This window comes from Monosiga brevicollis, genomic scaffold (genome assembly GCF_000002865.3).
Source record: "Monosiga brevicollis MX1 MONBRscaffold_6 genomic scaffold, whole genome shotgun sequence".
Taxonomy (NCBI): Eukaryota; class Choanoflagellata; order Craspedida; family Salpingoecidae; genus Monosiga; species Monosiga brevicollis.
The window spans coordinates 184,394-201,320 of NW_001865043.1; the positions used below are offsets into that span (position 1 = coordinate 184,394).

The 16,927-nt window shown below is 55.5% G+C and overlaps 5 protein-coding genes across 5 annotated transcripts in view; 2 read left to right on the plus strand and 3 right to left on the minus strand.

Annotated features, from left to right (window-relative positions):
* MONBRDRAFT_24131 (uncharacterized protein) overlaps window positions 1-1,113 on the minus strand; it is a gene marked incomplete at both ends in the record, with an annotated part of 2,195 nt that extends 1,082 nt beyond the window's left edge. The window contains 2 exons of the mRNA XM_001744577.1: window positions 203-325; window positions 367-1,113. Coding sequence (XP_001744629.1) covers window positions 203-325; window positions 367-1,113 — 870 coding nt within the window. The remainder of the gene's footprint in view (window positions 1-202; window positions 326-366) is intronic.
* Window positions 1,114-3,254: 2,141 nt separating this feature from the next.
* On the plus strand, window positions 3,255-4,280 carry MONBRDRAFT_6960 (uncharacterized protein; the record flags this gene model as incomplete). Its single annotated transcript, XM_001744397.1, has 1 exon — window positions 3,255-4,280. The coding sequence occupies one exon, from the start codon at window positions 3,255-3,257 to the stop codon at window positions 4,278-4,280; it is 1,026 nt and encodes a 341-aa protein (XP_001744449.1).
* Window positions 4,281-4,895: 615 nt separating this feature from the next.
* On the minus strand, window positions 4,896-5,639 carry MONBRDRAFT_2378 (uncharacterized protein; the record flags this gene model as incomplete). Its single annotated transcript, XM_001744578.1, has 1 exon — window positions 4,896-5,639. A coding segment is annotated over one exon (744 nt), but the record flags the coding sequence as incomplete, so codon positions are not given.
* A 1,495-nt stretch (window positions 5,640-7,134) lies between these two features.
* MONBRDRAFT_24134 (uncharacterized protein) lies at window positions 7,135-9,585 on the plus strand (the record flags this gene model as incomplete). The annotated part of the gene is made up of 9 exons (XM_001744398.1): window positions 7,135-7,186; window positions 7,299-7,456; window positions 7,556-7,709; window positions 7,878-8,033; window positions 8,143-8,252; window positions 8,389-8,605; window positions 8,748-8,902; window positions 9,172-9,356; window positions 9,465-9,585. 9 exons carry the CDS (start codon window positions 7,135-7,137, stop codon window positions 9,583-9,585), a joined length of 1,308 nt encoding a protein of 435 aa, XP_001744450.1.
* A 2,682-nt stretch (window positions 9,586-12,267) lies between these two features.
* On the minus strand, window positions 12,268-13,265 carry MONBRDRAFT_1778 (uncharacterized protein; the record flags this gene model as incomplete). Its single annotated transcript, XM_001744579.1, has 4 exons — window positions 12,268-12,398; window positions 12,515-12,681; window positions 12,781-12,876; window positions 12,958-13,265. Coding segments are annotated over 4 exons (702 nt in total), but the record flags the coding sequence as incomplete, so codon positions are not given.
* Window positions 13,266-16,927: the final 3,662 nt, after the last annotated feature.

Below are 16,927 nucleotides of genomic sequence, written 5' to 3' on the forward strand. Positions count from 1 at the left end.
TGGTCGAGTGCTCGTGGAGGTGCTAGTGGAGGTGCTGGTAGAGGTGCTGGTGGAGGTGCTGGTAGAGGTGCTGGTAGAAGTGCTGGTAGAAGTGCTGGTAGAAGAGCTAGTGGAAGTGCTTGTGGAGGTGCTAGTGGAGGTGCTAGTGGAGGTGCTGGTAGAAGTCGAGGTAGAGCTTTCAGCTGTTTGCTCCTCCTCTGACTCTGATGTAGAGGTCGAGGTGGAAGTGGAAGTCGAAGTGGAGGTCGAAGTAGAGGTCGAAGTAGAGGTCGAAGTAGAGGTCGAAGTAGAAGTAGAAGTAGAAGTGGAGGTGGATGTCATGAGGCTGTCGGGGCAAAAGCAGGCGCAGTCTTCGGCATCCTCGACGTCATCGAGCGCCAGAGATTTGATAAAGAGACGCTCGTCTGTGTTGTTGGCTTCGAGCGTCAGATTGAAGGTGGCGCTAGACGAGGGCACGAGGAGTCGATCAATCTCGTGCAAGACGCCATTGATGGCCTCAAAGTCAGCGGTGACCACGCGGGCATCATTCACAAAGACCTCATCATCGTCGGCAGAGCTGGCGAGGGTCAGAGTGGCATTTTCAGCCAGAGTTGGAAGAGTCGTGTTGCCGAGGGCGACCAGCTCATCGCTCATGAGGCGCTCTGGCACGACGTGGTACATGAGCAGCTCCTGAAGGTCTTCACGGTGCTCTGGCTGGCTCAAAGCCACAAAGTCATCAAAGGTGAGTTGATTAAAGGCCCGATTATTCGGCACAAATACAGTGCCGTTCATGTCGTCGAAGGACCAGGAAAGAAACTCGTCCAAACCCGTGGCCTGAAGCAGGGCTTGGGCTAAAGTAAAGCGCCGCAGGTCCTCAATGTACATGAATAGTGTAGGAACCCAGTCCTCATCTTCCTCGGTTGTGATGGATTCCTCGGTGGTGGCGGGCTGCTCCGTTGCTTCATCAGTCGGTTCGAGAGTCCATGGCTCTTCCGTGGTGGGTATGTCCGAAACTTCGTCGGTTGGTTCCAGGGTCCACGACTCTTCCGTTGTGGGGCCTCCCGTGGTCTGTGCGTTCACCAGGCACAAGCAGCTCATGCCTAGCACGAGCGCGGGTAAAAACCAGCGTGCCATGTTGTCTCAACGAGACGCTCAAGCAGAGCTCAAGCCAAAGATGTTAGTGAAAGCACGGGGTGTGCACTGTGCCCAACAATTGGGGATTGGTTGAGGGAAGATCCTTCAAGTAGCTACCAACAAGGCTCTAGCGGGCCGGAGTCTGCCGGTGATGTGCTGTCGAAGGAACAGTAGTAAAATGCTGGCAACCCGACGCCGGTTTGGCCTCGGCCTCGAACTGGGAAGGTGACACCTGGGATAGCGAGTATTGGGAGGAGGTGGTGACGGCTGCGACCTGCCGATCGCAAGGCACAAGCAGGCAGTCACAAGTTGATGGCGTGAGTAAACCCTGTCTTGCCCATTGCCTGATGATGGCCTCAGGGGCAACCGCATCATCGACACGACAGGCGGGACTGCACTGCGTGCAGCTCGCTGTCTTGATCATGATGGAGGTGGCTCATGTGTCCTAGTGTTGGTGATCTGGTCTCGCTCAGCTTTGAGCGGCAATACATCACGTTCATGCTTGAGGCACCACGACAGCAGTAGAGACAGTGTTTGGTCAAGCCAAGGTCGAAGCTGGTGGCACTGATGACTGTCGCGTTGGGCATGTGGCAGCTCGGTCACGCGCCATCACAGGGTCCTGCACATACGAGTACAGGCCTTCACGTTGAGTTGGCACTGGGTTGCGGCGCAGGAAGCAAGAGTGTGACCGGGGAGAAATGCCGCGATGATGGTTTGGCCACGCGTCGTCAAGTGGCGCTTGGCAGTGCAGCAATGGTTTGGCTGATGACTTGCCTTCTCACGTGATGTGCGGCCATGCGTGCTGGCAAGGAGCAGTGCTGCTGCACAGACCTCAAGTTTTGCTCATCGGCGTGGACGGGCGACGAAGAAAGGATCCCTTCCCCCATCCACGACCGGATGGGGGTTGTGGTCAAGCCTTGAGCTTTGGGTTATGGCGGAGAATTGTCACACCACTGCGATCCCGCGTCATGGTGTCAGTCCTGATATGCGTGTAAGGGTCTGCAAGATGGCTCCATGGGAGACTCTCAAACGCAACCATCTACTGCTCAGGGTTTGTTGTGAAGGTACGCAAGTTCGACAGGGGCAGAGTTGTTCTGGTGATGGCGGTGGTAGAGGGAGGTTTCGTGTTGCCGGCTCGCAGTTTGCCTTTTACATGTCAATGCTGGCGCGCGTGGCCAAGCCCGATCGCTCTGTTGACCGTAACAGGGGGTGAGATGGCGGTCGTACATGGGACGCGGTTCTGGTTTAGGTGCGCGCAGCATCGGCTCCGGCCATCTGAACCGAGTCGACTGAAGATGCGTACGCGTCCTCCTGCTCTTCAGTCCCAAAACGCGCGCACGCACGAGCGTACGCGCGTGAAGCTCTGGGACGGGTCGTAGGGCAGTGTGGTCGCGGACAACTCTGGGCAAGACAATGGAATAGCAACATCGTCCATTCCTTCCGAGTCACCGCCTGTGATGAGACTGTATTCCCAGTCACGTTTGGTCAGACAGACGCAGGCTTGTCCCATCACCTCGTTTACTCACTTCTCCACCCATCCCACCAACACCCAACACCACCATCCAACACACCTAGCAGCCAGCACCGCTTCTCCCTGCTTCTCCACTGCCTCCACTGCTTCCACTGCTTCCACTGCTTCCACTGCTTCCACTGCTTCCACTGCTTCCACTGCCTCGATGCGTCCAGCCATCAATCAGCCTGACATCTCAAGACTGCTCGTGATGCGCCAGTTGCACGTGCAATTGGAACAGAACGTTCAGGTCGCGAAAACAGTGAGCTACATTCAACTCAAACACACATTATATATTTTAGAGGGTAGAGTTTATCTTACACTTTTCGCGCACTGCTTGTCGCGTTGGCGTGTGTGAGCTGCCGCCGAGCGCCTGCCTGCTGCTCGTCTTGGTCCTCGATCGCCATTGCTCTTGGGCCCTTCTCCTTGCAAGGTGGAACGCATCGTTGGCTGTGAACTGGTGCGAGGCACCGGGCTACCGATGGTGCTGCTTTTTTTTTTAAAAAAGAGAAGATACACAGCATTATCGTCAGTCCGAGGACAGTGTCCTTTTATGTTGGCACGGTTGGTGCGCACACGGTAGGCGCTGGTGCAGGGCCTGAAGATGGCATTGGCTGGTGATGGAGCCATTATGGCACCGCTGCGCCGCTTATTAGTGGTGGTCCTGGTACTTGGCGTCTGGCTGCCTCAACCTGTGGTGCCCGCCGTGAGCAAGAAGGACCATCAGACACACATGTTGGACGGCTGTCGCGATGCTCCCGTGTGGACGGCCTGCATGCGAGCACATTGTGACATCTCTGAGATTGATATGGACTACAAGCGCCCATCGCTGGAGGCCCAGACTAAGCAAGCCCGTGATCTTATTGCCGGCGGCCGCAGCGTCCTCACTTTTGGCTACAAATCAAACACACTCAAGACTTTTGACAGCATTCTGAAGGCGATTCGGCACGAGCCTGGGTTTCGCGGGGCCATCATCGTCTGTTCTGGACCTGCCCCTCAGCCTAACCTCGAGAAGTACTACGCTGATAGCAAGGTGCTGTTCATTTGGACCACGCACGCGGGGTTCGATCCCCATCCCAAGATGCGACCCATTCCCCTGGGCTTTAACTTTCATACCCTCATGCAGCAGTCCTACGAGGGTGAGAAGGCGGTGCACTGGATCGACCAGTGGCAAGAGCTCAATCGGGCGCTCAGTCAAGACGTCAAACCGCACAACTCCGTCTATTCTTGTTTTCGCAACACCCACCCGTCGCGCTCTGAGGCATCTCGTGCGTTGGCAACCTTCCCAGAAGGCACCGTGCGCCGCTGTCGTACCAACACGCCACGCCATACCTTTTGGCAGGAGAGTCGCGAGAGCATGTACGTCATGTCGCCCCGCGGCAGCGGTCCCGATGCTCACCGTACCTGGGAGGCCCTGTATCTTGAGGTTCCTGTCGTCCTGCAGCGTACAGGCGCCATCGATACACTTTTTGAGGACATGCCGACGTACATGGTGGACAGCTGGTCGGGCCTTACATTTGACAAGCTGACCGCTGCTCTTACAACCTTGCAGCAGCGATCCTTTCACCGCGATCGCTTTGCCTCGGGCTACTGGCTGGCCCTCATCGAGGACCAGCAGCAGGCCTTTTTGAACGGCACCCTGGCCTTTCCCACGTAAAGCGCGCGTGAACCCCAAGCCAGCCTTTATCCAGCCAGCGAAGACCAAGGCAAAAGACCAGGCGGCCATGGCAACACTTGAAGGTCATATCGGCCATGATAACATTTGAAGAAGCAAAACTGATGCAAACGCATGCGTACAGGCCTCGCCGTCAACTAACGGAACCTTGGCACGACATTCACGGCCGATTTCGCGGGCGATGCGCCAACGCCTATATTTAAGTTCCGCCATCATGGCTGCTGACGACGCGTGGGTCGGATTCTTGGGTTGTAGATGATTCTTTAATTTTTTTGGTTGTGTTGCAATCCGTGTGCTTTGACCACTTTTGACCATCGAATGCGAGTCTTTCTGCTGTTTCTTAGAGTCTTGTCACGGCACGCTGTTTGTGCTCATCCACAGTCGCGGTGTCATGAGATGTGCAGGCCAGATAGTGGTGAAGCAATTCAATTAGTTGGTTTGAGTCGCAACTTTTACAGGCTCTTCAGTCGCGATGCGCGCCGTTTTCGAAGCAGGTTCTGCGGCCTTCTGGTCGTCGTCGGGAGTGGCATCTGCAGGCATTGGGCTCTTGCTACCTCGACTGCCAGCCTTGAGCGGCTGGTAGAGGATGGTCGCATCGGGGGCGAGGTGCCGCCACAGGGTCAAGGTGGCCTGTCGGTGGGACATGGCGAGGTCAATGCGCTCGGCCAGGACCACCACCTCGACATCGGTCGTGTCCACGCCATTGATTTTGCATTGGAGATATGCGCTCTGGGCTGCGGGCAGCGAGGGATTGAAGGCCGCGTTCTCCATGTACCAGGCTCGGAGCACCCGACCATCGCGGAGGCGAAGGGCCACGGCCGAGTGGCAGCCCGAGTATGGAGCATAGGCCTTGCGAGCGGCCACCGAGGCCATGAGAAGGGCTGTCTCACGAATAGTTCCGGGGGAGCCTTCGTGCAGGACCTCGTGGGGACCATCGGCGGCGAGATCAATGGTGGGATGGACCAGCAACGGGTGTTGGTTGTTGAGGTCTTTAGGCAGGAAGGCGTGTGGCAAAACGTCGGCAATGCGCAGCGGTTCTTTTTGCGGCAGGAGGAGGCGCATGTCAATGCCGTTGTGCATTTCGACGATAAACTGGCGGCAGTGGCCGCAGGGGGCAGCGTTGACGGCCAAGGTAACAGGGATGCCGGCATCTGGGTGATGCGCAATGTTGCTAATGGCGGCTTGCTCGGCGTGAATGCTCATGCCAATGGCCTGGTGGTCGAATTCCTGGTTGGCACCCAGGAAAATGTGGCCATGGTCTGTCAGCATGACGGCACCCACATGAAAGTTGGAGACGGGAGCGCGGGCCAAGCTGGCAGCCACGTCGGTAAGGTTCTGCAGGAGCTGATCCGTCGTAAGCTGATGCATGGCCTCGAGCTGTTCACGCTGGGGCTTGGCAATAAACCACTGGTTGGCTAGACCCATGGCAGCCAGAGATTGGCGCAGGGGACTGGCGGCTGCCTTGGCGACATCGGCAGCGGAGCTCATGGTGCAGCGCTTAAAGGTTTGATGGGAGGGCCGGTAGACGGCGAGGGGCTGGGAGCTAACAGCAGTGCAAGGGCGACCGATAGGCAAGAGGAGGGAGCGCAGTGCGCGACCGAGCGACATTGCGGGTCCCAGATGAGGGGTTGCGGAGAAGCAGCAGCAAGACCCCTGGATGGTCCAGAAGCGCGTTTCACAGCTTTCGAGTTGCGGCCGCCACTGGTGAGCAGACACGCGTTACAGAAGCAGAGCGTCCTGAGACCCAGAGCATGTGGCAGGTTGTTGTTGGTGTGAGGAATGATCTTGTGAACCCTTTGCATGCATGTGCAGCTGCTTTGAGCCGTGCTCAGAGCGCCGCTCATCCACTCGGGTCTCTGCCCAAAACCAGGCCGCCACCGGGAAAGGCATGCCGAGAGCCACGCCGAACATACCTGAACACTGTACCACAGCAGCAAAACCCCGGCAGCCTTCCAAATCCAAGTCACCCTTGCCAGTGCTTATCCTTCAACACGGGTGCACTTTGTCGTCGCCAGCCCACCGCCACGTTTCAGCGCGAGTGAAATTAAAAAAACAAGAGAGAGAGAGAGAGAGAGAGAGAGCGCGAGAGAGAGAGAGAGAGAGAGAGAGAGGGGGAGAGAATGAATTGGTTTGGTCAGTTTGAGAAAGAGAGAGAGAGAGAGCAAGAGCGCGAGAGAGCTCGAGAGACGAGAGAGATCAAAAGAGAGTGAGAGAGACGACAGAGGGAGAAAGAGAAACAACAACAACAAAACACATACACACACCATAAAAGATTCAGTGGCGTGCGTACAAAATTTTTGATTTGTTGCCCTCTTATTTTAACTCACTTTCAAGAGCAAAAGAGCGGAAATAATCTGACATGTTATTCTGACAACGTCATCGTTGCGTTTCCTTCCATTTGTTGTTGTTCAGAGAGAAAGCGAGAGAGAGAGAGAGAGAGAGAGCGGGGAGGGCAGCTCCGAGGCAGTGGCGGCACCGGGCATCGGAGGAGACGCAAAGGGTGGAGGCGGTGGGGCGTGTATGAGAAGGGAAAGGGCGAGACGTTTGGGGCCGTGCCTTTGTGTCCAAGTTCTTTGCATTTGGGTGTGCATTTGACCCGTTTTGGTGGGCTGTGTGGGCTGTTCCAGCAGCAGGAGATAACGCGTGACACTCGACGCGACCTGAGTGTGGTGCGAGCTGGTGTGTGGGCCTTTGGCTCGACCGCTCTGCCGGATGCGGGTGTGAGGACTGCCAGTGCTCTCGTGGCTCTATCGCACTCGCGCTCGCACGCACACGTGCACGCCCAGTACACATCAGGACGCTAGTCAGACATCTCCAAGCAAGCATTGTCGTCGTCATGGGGAACGTTCAGGGCTGCCTCCGCGGGGGCAGGTATCGTGTCGTTCACGGTGAGTGACCCAAGCCGATTCTGGTCCCGGCCTCTGTCAAGGCGCTCATGGCCATTCCTCCGCCCATATTTCTTTGCTTGCCCGCCTCGTGCCGTGAATCGGGACCTCGCAGGCTCGGCGGATACCCAAGAGACCACCTTCAACATGGACGGCGACGTGTCCAACGCCACTTCGGGTGCTCACACAGCCACTCTGATGTACAGCCAAGACCTGAGCGCCGATCAGCAAGATGACATTCCAGCCTCACAGCGGGAAGCCATCTACAAACAGGTACCGATACGCCACATGCAGCTGAGGCATTCCTACTGCGTCCCAATCACGTTTGGATGGCTGGTGTGGCTTCCCACTAAATTTGACCTCCTGGCACAGGTCCAAAATACAGTTTCCAAACTTGAGCGCACCGACTCGGTTGACAACATGATTACGTGCTGCATCTGCCTGGACACCATGTTCGAGCCCGTCCGTGCTCCCTGCAACCATACCTTTTGCCGCGTTTGCCTGCGACGCCTTCTTGAATACGAAGGTCAGTCGAACTGCCTTTGAGGTTTCGCTCCACGCGCACCCTCTCGGTCCATCTTCTCCGCTTTCTTGGCTTTGGCTGCCTGGCATTTCTCAATTCCTTCGCATTGCTATTGTTCTTAATCTCAACTCCTCGGTTTGGACCTGCCTGCGCTGATTTCTCATTGTGCAGGAGCCACGCCGTCTTGTCCAAAGTGCCGATCCAGCCTGGCCCGCTTGGATCCCGATCAACTTGAGATTGATCTCAAACTTCTGCACACCATCCAATTCAACTTTTCAGAAGAGCTCGAAGGTCGCCAAGCCGAAGCAGAAGAGGAAGAGCGTGCTTGTGAGTCTTCCCACCTACTCATGCCGCTCGCTTGGCCCACAATACCGCCGCTTTATCGCTCACCCATTGAACCTTACCAAATGCACGTGCGCCTGCTCGTGTGCATCAGATCAACGGGCCCGAGAGGACCGCTTACGTCGTGAACGACTCATGGATTCGGACCCCCTGTCGCTCATGTTCGAGTCTGAAGACGACACAAATCGCCGCCGCGTCCTCCAGGTCAATCCCACTTCTTCGTCGCTTTGGAATCTGCGTGGTGTTCTGCGAGCTCAAGTTTTCAAGCCCCCACGCTATCATAACTCACTTTTTGCTATTCTCATGCGTCACCCATCGCTCGTCTCCTTTTATCGCGCAGCGTGATCTTCAACTTCTTTCCAGCCTGGGCTTCTCCGTCGTCTTGTGCCAAAAGGCACTGTTCGTGGCCTCTGGCGTCCACGCCGAGGCTCTGCATTGGCTGATTCGCCATCAACATCTTCCCCACGCCAACATTCCTTGGAACATGACTCAGCTCCAGGAGCAAATGGCCGTCCGTAACACTCGCCGAAACGCCATCGAACAGATCATGATGCCTAGTACGTGTTACACCCTTTTTCTTCGCTTCTCGATAGTCTTCACCCCGCTGCCAAGTCTACTCTGGACCCGGAACTTGGACACCATGGTTGTGGCGGCGTAGAGGCTTACCATTGCTTTGCGCCGTCATTCGACTCGGTACAGCCCTGGAAAATGTCGTGTCAGGTCGACTCCAGCTCACCATCAGCAGCATGACTCTTGCCAGCACTATGGGCGATGCAGTCTGGTGCATGACGTCCTCGGGATTCCGTGCCTTTCACCAGCCCGAACTCGTTCTACTTCTCAAGTGTCACCCGAGTGTGAGTTTGGTCATCCTCCAATGGTTGGATCTCCCAGCTATCCAGACTCATGTGCAAGATCTGCCGGGTAGGACACCTTCTTCCCACCAGCCTTACCGCGCTTCATGAAGCGACTGTACCGAGCCGTGGCACGGGGGCTTGAGCTTCGTCCCAACATGGTCCTCGAGGTGCGCAGACGGCTTTGGAATATCATCTGCGGGTCTCACAGGCCCAGCTGATAATGGGCTCTCTGCTCTGTCACGCGCGCGCGTTCCCTCGGCTTGCTCTAGGTGGAGCCTGATGAGCAAGACCCTTTTCTGGGAGATCCGATGAATCGCGGTTTCCTTCTCTGTGCTGACTTTGGCCAGCAATTGCAGGGCGTACCCTTGCCCAAAGTGCAACATCTATTTATGATTCTGCTGCGAGGCCCAGACCTAGAATTTGCCACCCGTTACCCGGCCCACTATCTGCTCAGGTTTGTGCACGACCATGACCTCCTTTTTGTTTTGCCGCGTCTCGCCGCCCAGGCCCATCACTGGTGTCAGCTTTTGTGTCGCTCATCACGTTGAACGGGCTTTCACAGATGCGGTCGACGGTGTCGCACCGAGTATCCCTATCCCCTGGTGACGGATCGTACAGAAGTGCCGGTCTGCAATGTGCGCAGTCTCGCGCGCATGGCCTACCTTGATGCCGCGGTATGGTGACAGTTTGGCAACCGTCTCATAATCCCTGGCTACGTTGGTCGTTGTCCACACATGAGCGCTTCATGTCCATGCCATGCCCGCGTGCGGCCCCAACTTGGCTTTAAAACTCAATTTTATATTTTTGCGCACTTGTAAACTGCAGACGCGCGTACCAATGTCATGCTGCGTACGAGTGACACCAACCACCGCCGAGCCAGCATATATCAGCCTGCAATTGCCCTTTGACGCTCGTGCTGCTCTCAATCAATACCTTGAGCATCACGAGTCTGCGCGAGCGCCCATTGCTATCGTCACAGGTCAGCGATCAATGCACGGGGAGGCAATCGTGTTGGGTTGCGCTCATAGTTTGATCTGCTTACCCGCAGATTTAGCTCGAGGGGCGGATGGTTACGTGGTTGCCTCCTTCACTTCGCGACAGCGCGGTTCTGCCATCTTGTCGACGGGAAACAGTCAAGTCAGTGTTGTTGGTGTATCTTTGGGGATGCTTGCGAACACGTCCAATGGTCCCGTCGATCCGTCTTCGCACCTGACTCATGAATTGTACGTCTTCTATAACTGTGCGTTGCGTGCGCTGCTCTGTCTTGGGCAAACACAGCATCGCGTGCTGAGTGCACCCAGTTGTATCATAATGCCTCAATCCTCGGGCTCCAACTCGGCGGGCGGGTTTCTGCGTGGTGACAACTTTGTCATCTCCCTGACAAACACGGAGTGGCAACAGGCCTTGCAAGCCCTGCGCACGTATGTCAGAATATTTCCTGAGCCCAAGGATTTGAGCCGAGTTTGGTGTGCCTAGTTGCGCTACGTTCATGCTTGTGCAGCTGACTTCACCGTTTACTTGTAGGGGCACGGACGTGACGCTTGGGCCCCAGCCCACCTCCTCGCGAAACAGCACTGCTGGACTCCTCTTTCGCATCCGCGTGCGTAGGCCTGTTTTGTTTCCCCTTTCCTTGCCTTGATTCGCGGATAGGAACCTGTGGACGTGCATGTGCATTTTGCACATTTAGGTCCTGCAGTTGGAACTCATCGCTTCTGTTTGCTCTGGGATATTTTTTCCCCTCAGTGGATGTCGCCAAGTCGGCTAGACAGCGGCCTGTTTCATGTTCGACCCAGTGACTTTGAAAGCTACAACATGTCTGAGGTTGCTGATCACGTGGTAAGGTCACCTCTACCCGGGCACGTCCACTTTGGCAGGGCAAAGATAGCCCACTCATTGATCTCCCCACCCTGCGCTCCCTCATGTAGGCACGGGTGTCCACGAACACGCTTTTGCCTGTTATGGCGACGCATTGTGATGAGCTCCAACTGCCGGAACTCAATCCGCGGCTGCGCATCCTGAGTAGGTGGCCCGGTCTTTTGCGACAAAGACCCAGACTTTGTCTCTTGCTGCCAGTGCTGTCTGTCTCGCCCCGCCGCACTTACCTGTCTGCCTTTGCTCTGTTGCCTGCGGTGATGTGTGCCCCCCTCTCTTCAGCCGTGGCTTTGGGTCTGAGCCAAGAGCGCCTGCGAGCTCGCATTGATCAGGCAGATTTCTTTCGGTGAGTTGCGCTTGATTTCGCAAGGCCAGCAGCCTTTTTTTTCTTCTGGTTGTCTCAGCATGGCTATTTGTTCATGGCGGGGCACCTGGGCACAGGTTTGTTGAGGACCTGTTGACACGTATCAACCGAGGGCTCTCCGAGTTGATGGTGCCATGGCATCAAGTGGCCGTGGTCAACCCGTCTGTGGTCACGGTCCACGTTGAGATGTATCCGAGTCAGAGAGCGGTACGGCCCGGCTATCTCCTGTTCCTCTCGACTCAATCAGACTTGGACTCATGGCAATGCGGCTCATGTTCACAGACTTATCGAATTTCCAAGAGCTGGCAGGATCGCTGTCCGCAAATCCCACCCCTCAACATGCGAATGTGGAGCGAGATTTTGCATCCGACCGTGGTGCCCGTGGCACGTGGGCGCGTCGACTTTCAAATGACCATCGAGATCAGTTGACCGCTGTGTGGTCTCAGTAAGATGAGGTGTCCGTTCAGAATGTACAGTTGAAGCGCCAAGCAAATTGATTATTGATTGACATGTGAAGACTTGAGGTATGCGAGGTTGATGTGAGTCAGTGATTCTGCAGCACAGATCTGATTCTCGCTTTTAATTTTTTGTTACCATCGGGACACACACACACACAAGTAGAAAGGCACACGCCATGCAAATCGATTTCAGAACTTTGACAGGACAAAAGAGGGTAAAACACAAAGGGCAAGGGGGTGGATATCTTAAGTACCAACACAAAGGTCTCTCACAGAGGCGGAAGGAAAAAAAGAAAAAAAAGAAAAAAAGAATAGAAAAAAAAGGGCTTGAAAGGAGAAACAAACGACAAGGCTGACTCGCAGGGTTGAAGGAAACCATAAACTAAAGAAAAGCTTGACACGAACAGGATGCAACAAGGCAGCAAATCACTGATTTAGCTGGATGTGGCATTGTTTTGTGCATCTTCCCCACTTTGGTCTGCAGCACCATCCTTTGAACCAGGCTGATCCGCAAGTTTCAACCGATTGTAGTAATACTCAGGCCCACGCTGCCAGGCGGAAAGAGAACGCACAAAAAAGAAATGAAAATGAGCACACAAACAGGCCAGCAGGTCCAGACAGGACACCCACGTGTCTGATACAGAACACAATAGAAGAAGGCAGGAACGTACCTCAGCACGGAAATCCTCAATCGTCTTGTAGCGACCAAGATACTCGCGCAACTTGTCATTAAAGGGGAGAGCAGGCCCTGACTTGCGATAACGCATCACAGCCCACATCTTTTCCAGGCCGTACAAATGACCTAAAAAAAGCAAGAAAGAAGAGTAAGCAACGGTGAAAGAAAGAAAAGAAAAGAAAGTGCGTGATAAATGCAGTTGAACCAAAACACCGCATGAAAAACATTTGATGTGATCATACCCTGCTCAAAATCGGAGATGACCAGGTCTTGAAAGTCCTCAAAGACCTTCTTGCGATAGCAAATTTCCAGGCCATACGAGTAGAATCGGAAAAGACACTCAATGCCATAGCGATGATCGTTGTTGGCGTCCTCAATAGCCAAACGACGGAATTCCTGATAGATTTTGCTGAGGACAGACAGACACAAGCGAAGAAAGGGTAAGTGACAGGGAACAAAACAAAAAAGTCGCTGAGAACGGCAAGCTGAGACAGAATCATGCACCAACCGGTTGAAGTTCTCGCGCAGGAAGAAAGACCAGAAGCGATAAAGAACCTGCATGTCCCGCGACTCAGGGCCGTTTTTGGAACGATCCTTGAGAGCTCTACATGAAAGGAAGACCGTCAGCAATTGGCAATCAACCAATCGAGATCACCGGACACATGTTATGGTGATGAAAACTTACTTGGAGCGGAAATGGTGGTACTTGTGTTCGACCAGACCATTCTTGCCGAGCAGACTGCGCCCGAAGTTGGACTGCTTGTTGACATGCCCACCAAAGGAGCCAGCAGCATCCGAACCAGGGGTGGAGGCCGGCGAGCTGGCATTGGCCACGGCAGAAGGCGAAGCACCAAGATCGTGGCGTGGGCGGACGCGTTCAGAGCCCAGAACCCAGCCCACACCCTGTTCATCAACAGGGTTGGGACCATATTTAACCTTGTAGCCCTTGTGTTGCTTCTTATCCGGTGACTCCTTGGGCGGGAAAAACTTGGGACCCATGGGCGGACGCAGCGTGCGCTGACGATCTTCACGATCCTGCTGCGCCTGCATGTGCGCCAGGCCCGGGCGACCCAAACTCGAGCTCAACGTGCCCTAGGCCAAGAGATTAACGCATGAGTCAGATGGTTGTTTGGCATGCATTGCAGACTTGGATGACCGAGCGGCAAACCAAAGGAACATGCATGACACACCTTGTTGGCAGCAGCCAAGTATGAGCGGCCCGTGTTGGACGGAGCCTTGGTAGCCTCACGGAGGCGGTCAAACTGGGCCTGATTCATCGTCATGGTCTTGGTGAAATCAGCACTCTTGCTGACACCACCAGAAGTGGAGCCAAAAATCTCGCGTCGCTTCTGCATCAAGGGAATAAGCATTGAGAAACGGGCCGACGCACAAACCAAAGACAAATGCACGCGCACACGAAAATTAACGTCAGACGAGAATGACCAAAAGCCCAAGAGTGCATCAGCAAGTTTATATTAGCATGGAACTGGACGCCTCGCGCGAACTTGGTCGCAGAATGAGATGGTGGACCCCGGCAAGTCGCGCAGAGTCCAACAAAAGAACATGCAGACACACGGTCGTACATGTCCCCTTGCAAGCCAAAGCAAAACCAGACGGGCAAAGTGCCCTCCATCTCAAACGACCAAGCACGTGGTGCAAAACGCCTGCAGTGACAGAATGCACCACCGTGCACAAGCGAGCCGGAAAACCCGGCCCGCAAAGCCCAGCAGCACACCCGCGCCACCGCACGCTCCGATTAACGAATGGATAAACTAGATTTGCATCAGCGCACTCTCTTGTATTGGACAATGACCGGTACCCACACAACGCACAGCACAAGCTCGGAAGAAAAAAACACGAGCAAAAACAATAGAAAACAACACAGCAAACAGAGACGATAAAGATCCGTGCCGGATCAAGAGATAATATGATAGACACACCTGAAACTCGGCAGCCTCATGTTGAACAAAGTCGCCAAGCTCATTGTTCTTCTTGTGACGCGATTGGTAATTGCCGGTGCGGTCATGTCGCTGCTGACCACGGTGCTTGTTGTTCTGCACGAAAATAACGACACGATCCATTTCCATGTCTTGAAAGTTCTCATCAGCATCAGAACCCCAGCCATCGTCGTCGTCTTGGGCAGAGCCCTTGGTACCCTTGGCAGCACCGCCCTTGCCCTTAATTTCCTCGTCAAACTGGAAGGCAAGTTCATCATCATCGTCGTCGTCGTCGCCGTCATCATCTTCAATGCCGCCAAAGCCGCTCAGAGGATCCTCCTCCTTGGCAGCGGCTTTGACAGGCTTGGCCTCCTCCTTACGGCGAGACGAGTTGACGACCTGCCATTCATCTCCACCTCGAGTGGGAGTTGGCTGTTCCTCAGCAGCGGGGGCAACATCCGTCACGGTCACGTCGAGATCGTCAGCCGTGGCAGGACCAGACGCCTCTGTTTCAGGAGCGACAGGGGTAACCACGAGCACGGGTTCTGTTTGGCCGGGCACAAACGATTTGGCCAAAGGAGACAGCTTGACGGGTACGAGACCCTTTTGGAAGCCATCCTTGCGGGCAATGTGACCATCCACGACCTCCAGCTCCTCGCATTCGGCAGCTACCTCAAGAATTTGCTCGGCATCCTTGGCCAAAGGTTGGATGGGCAGAAACTTGAGAAACTTATCCGCAGGGCAGCCCTTGTCGTTGAGATGCGCGCGCAAAAAGGTGTCGCGGACAAGGTTATCCTTGCTAAAATAGTACTGCAATTGTGCCTTCAAACCATCGCGCAGGGCCTGTGCACCATAGAAAACGACAGTATCTTGATAGGTGGGAACGTAGTTGGCCACGGCTTCAGCCTCAGCTGGCTGGGCATCGTTGCGACCAGAACGGCCTTGTCGGCGGCGAGAGTTGTTGTTATTGTTGTTGCTAGCGGCGGGAGCAGCAGCAGCAGCAGCGGCATTATTCGCGCCCTGCTGCTGAGGGTTGCGACGCGCACGACCGGGGTTGCGATTTTGTCGTGCATTTTGGGCACGTTGGCGTGAGGGCGCAGGAATGGCCTCGGGAAGAGGCACCCACTTTTGGCCCTTCTTATTGGCGCTGTCATCCTTGCCTGCGGATGCGACAATGGCAGCCGCGGGCTGGCCTTTGTTGCTCACCTTACCGGGGTTGGCCGGTGCGGGGGCTTGCTGAGCCGAGGCGTCGCCCAGCGACGGGTAGGCAGAGCTGTCAATGTCGGTGGCAGGCACAAAAGCTTGGGCAGATGGGGTCATGCGTTCGCGCCAGGGATTGACATGGCGGCGAGGCGAAGTAGGCGGCGTGGGCAGGTGAGGGGGTTGGTCAGCGGCTGCTGCCAAGGCACCCTTTTTGCCCTTCTTGCTCGCCTTGGCGGGTTTGTCTGCAGCGACAGCTGGCTCAGCCTTTTCGGCCGCACCAGCTTCCGCAACAGAATCGGATGTGGCAGTTGAGCCGTCAGTTTCACCGGTCTGCTTGAGCACTTCCGTGAAGGGACGGTTGGTGGCCCAAGGGCCTTGCAATGGCGGCTTGACGGCCGCGCGGCCACCACGAGCCTTGTCACCCTTTGGCTGTGGCTTGGCATTGGGCGCAGCCTCGGGTTGCGTCTTGTCAGATGCATCATCCGAAGCAGGGCTCTTGGGCTTGTCCTTTTGCCGCCAAGACTTGTTGTCGCTCGCGCGATGAGCCGGACGGTGTTGCTTAGCCTGCTTCTTGGTAGCACGGCTGTCTGAGACAACCCATTCCGAGTCATCAGCATCATCCTTGTCCAAGGGGCGAGAGGATACGACCTCAGCGTTGGCCACAGCCAGCGGCTCGGTGGGCTGCTGAGCCTCCTCAGACATGGCTGAAGGATAGCCTAGGTGTGGCTGAGCACGAGACAGGTGCATCAAGCGCGGTGAGACTCCTTCAGATGAATGACCTTGTCAAGCGTGCTGCGCGTTCACATACCTATACCAACAGAGGCCTGTATGGTGTGTGTGTGTGAGATGCTGGTCGCACGCTCACACACACGCACGGAGCAAGTTTACAAGTTCCAAGGAGGACAAAACGCCACCAGGAACGTGGCGCTCCTGTCAAAGGGTGGAGGAGGGCGCAGCAATGAACGACAAGGTCCCTAAAAACAGAAAGACGCAGCCGAAAAGAAGTGAGGGCAGGCGCTGTCAAAGAATGCTCCTAGATAATACGCAGAATTGCATTTCGACCATGTGGGCTGCGCAAGAACAACAACTCAAAAACACGCGCGCACCCCCGAGGTCTGGAGGACCTCTGCCTTGGCGAGCTGGGGTGTCAGTCCACCAACTCTGGTTGCCTCGAGCTAGCAGCCAGGGTCGGAAGAAAGGCACCCGCTTTCACACTTGCAGCCTCAAAGAGTGCTGAATGCATTTGTCATTCCCCTGCCCTTGCTGCGCGCCGCGCCCCAGCACGCTGAACGAGCGACTGCCTTGCGCCCTTCTTCATTGACTCGGGGCCTTTCTTGTCCTCATGGTGGTGCGTGTGTTGGTTCGAGACACACACACACACACACACAGAGAGAGAAGCGCGCGCGCACATGGACGTGTCAAGACAAAGGAATAAACAAAGGAACAAAGGAAAGAGAGCAAAGCGAGCGAGCGCGCGGGAGGGAGCGGCAATGTTACCAGGTGGGAGAGAGAAGA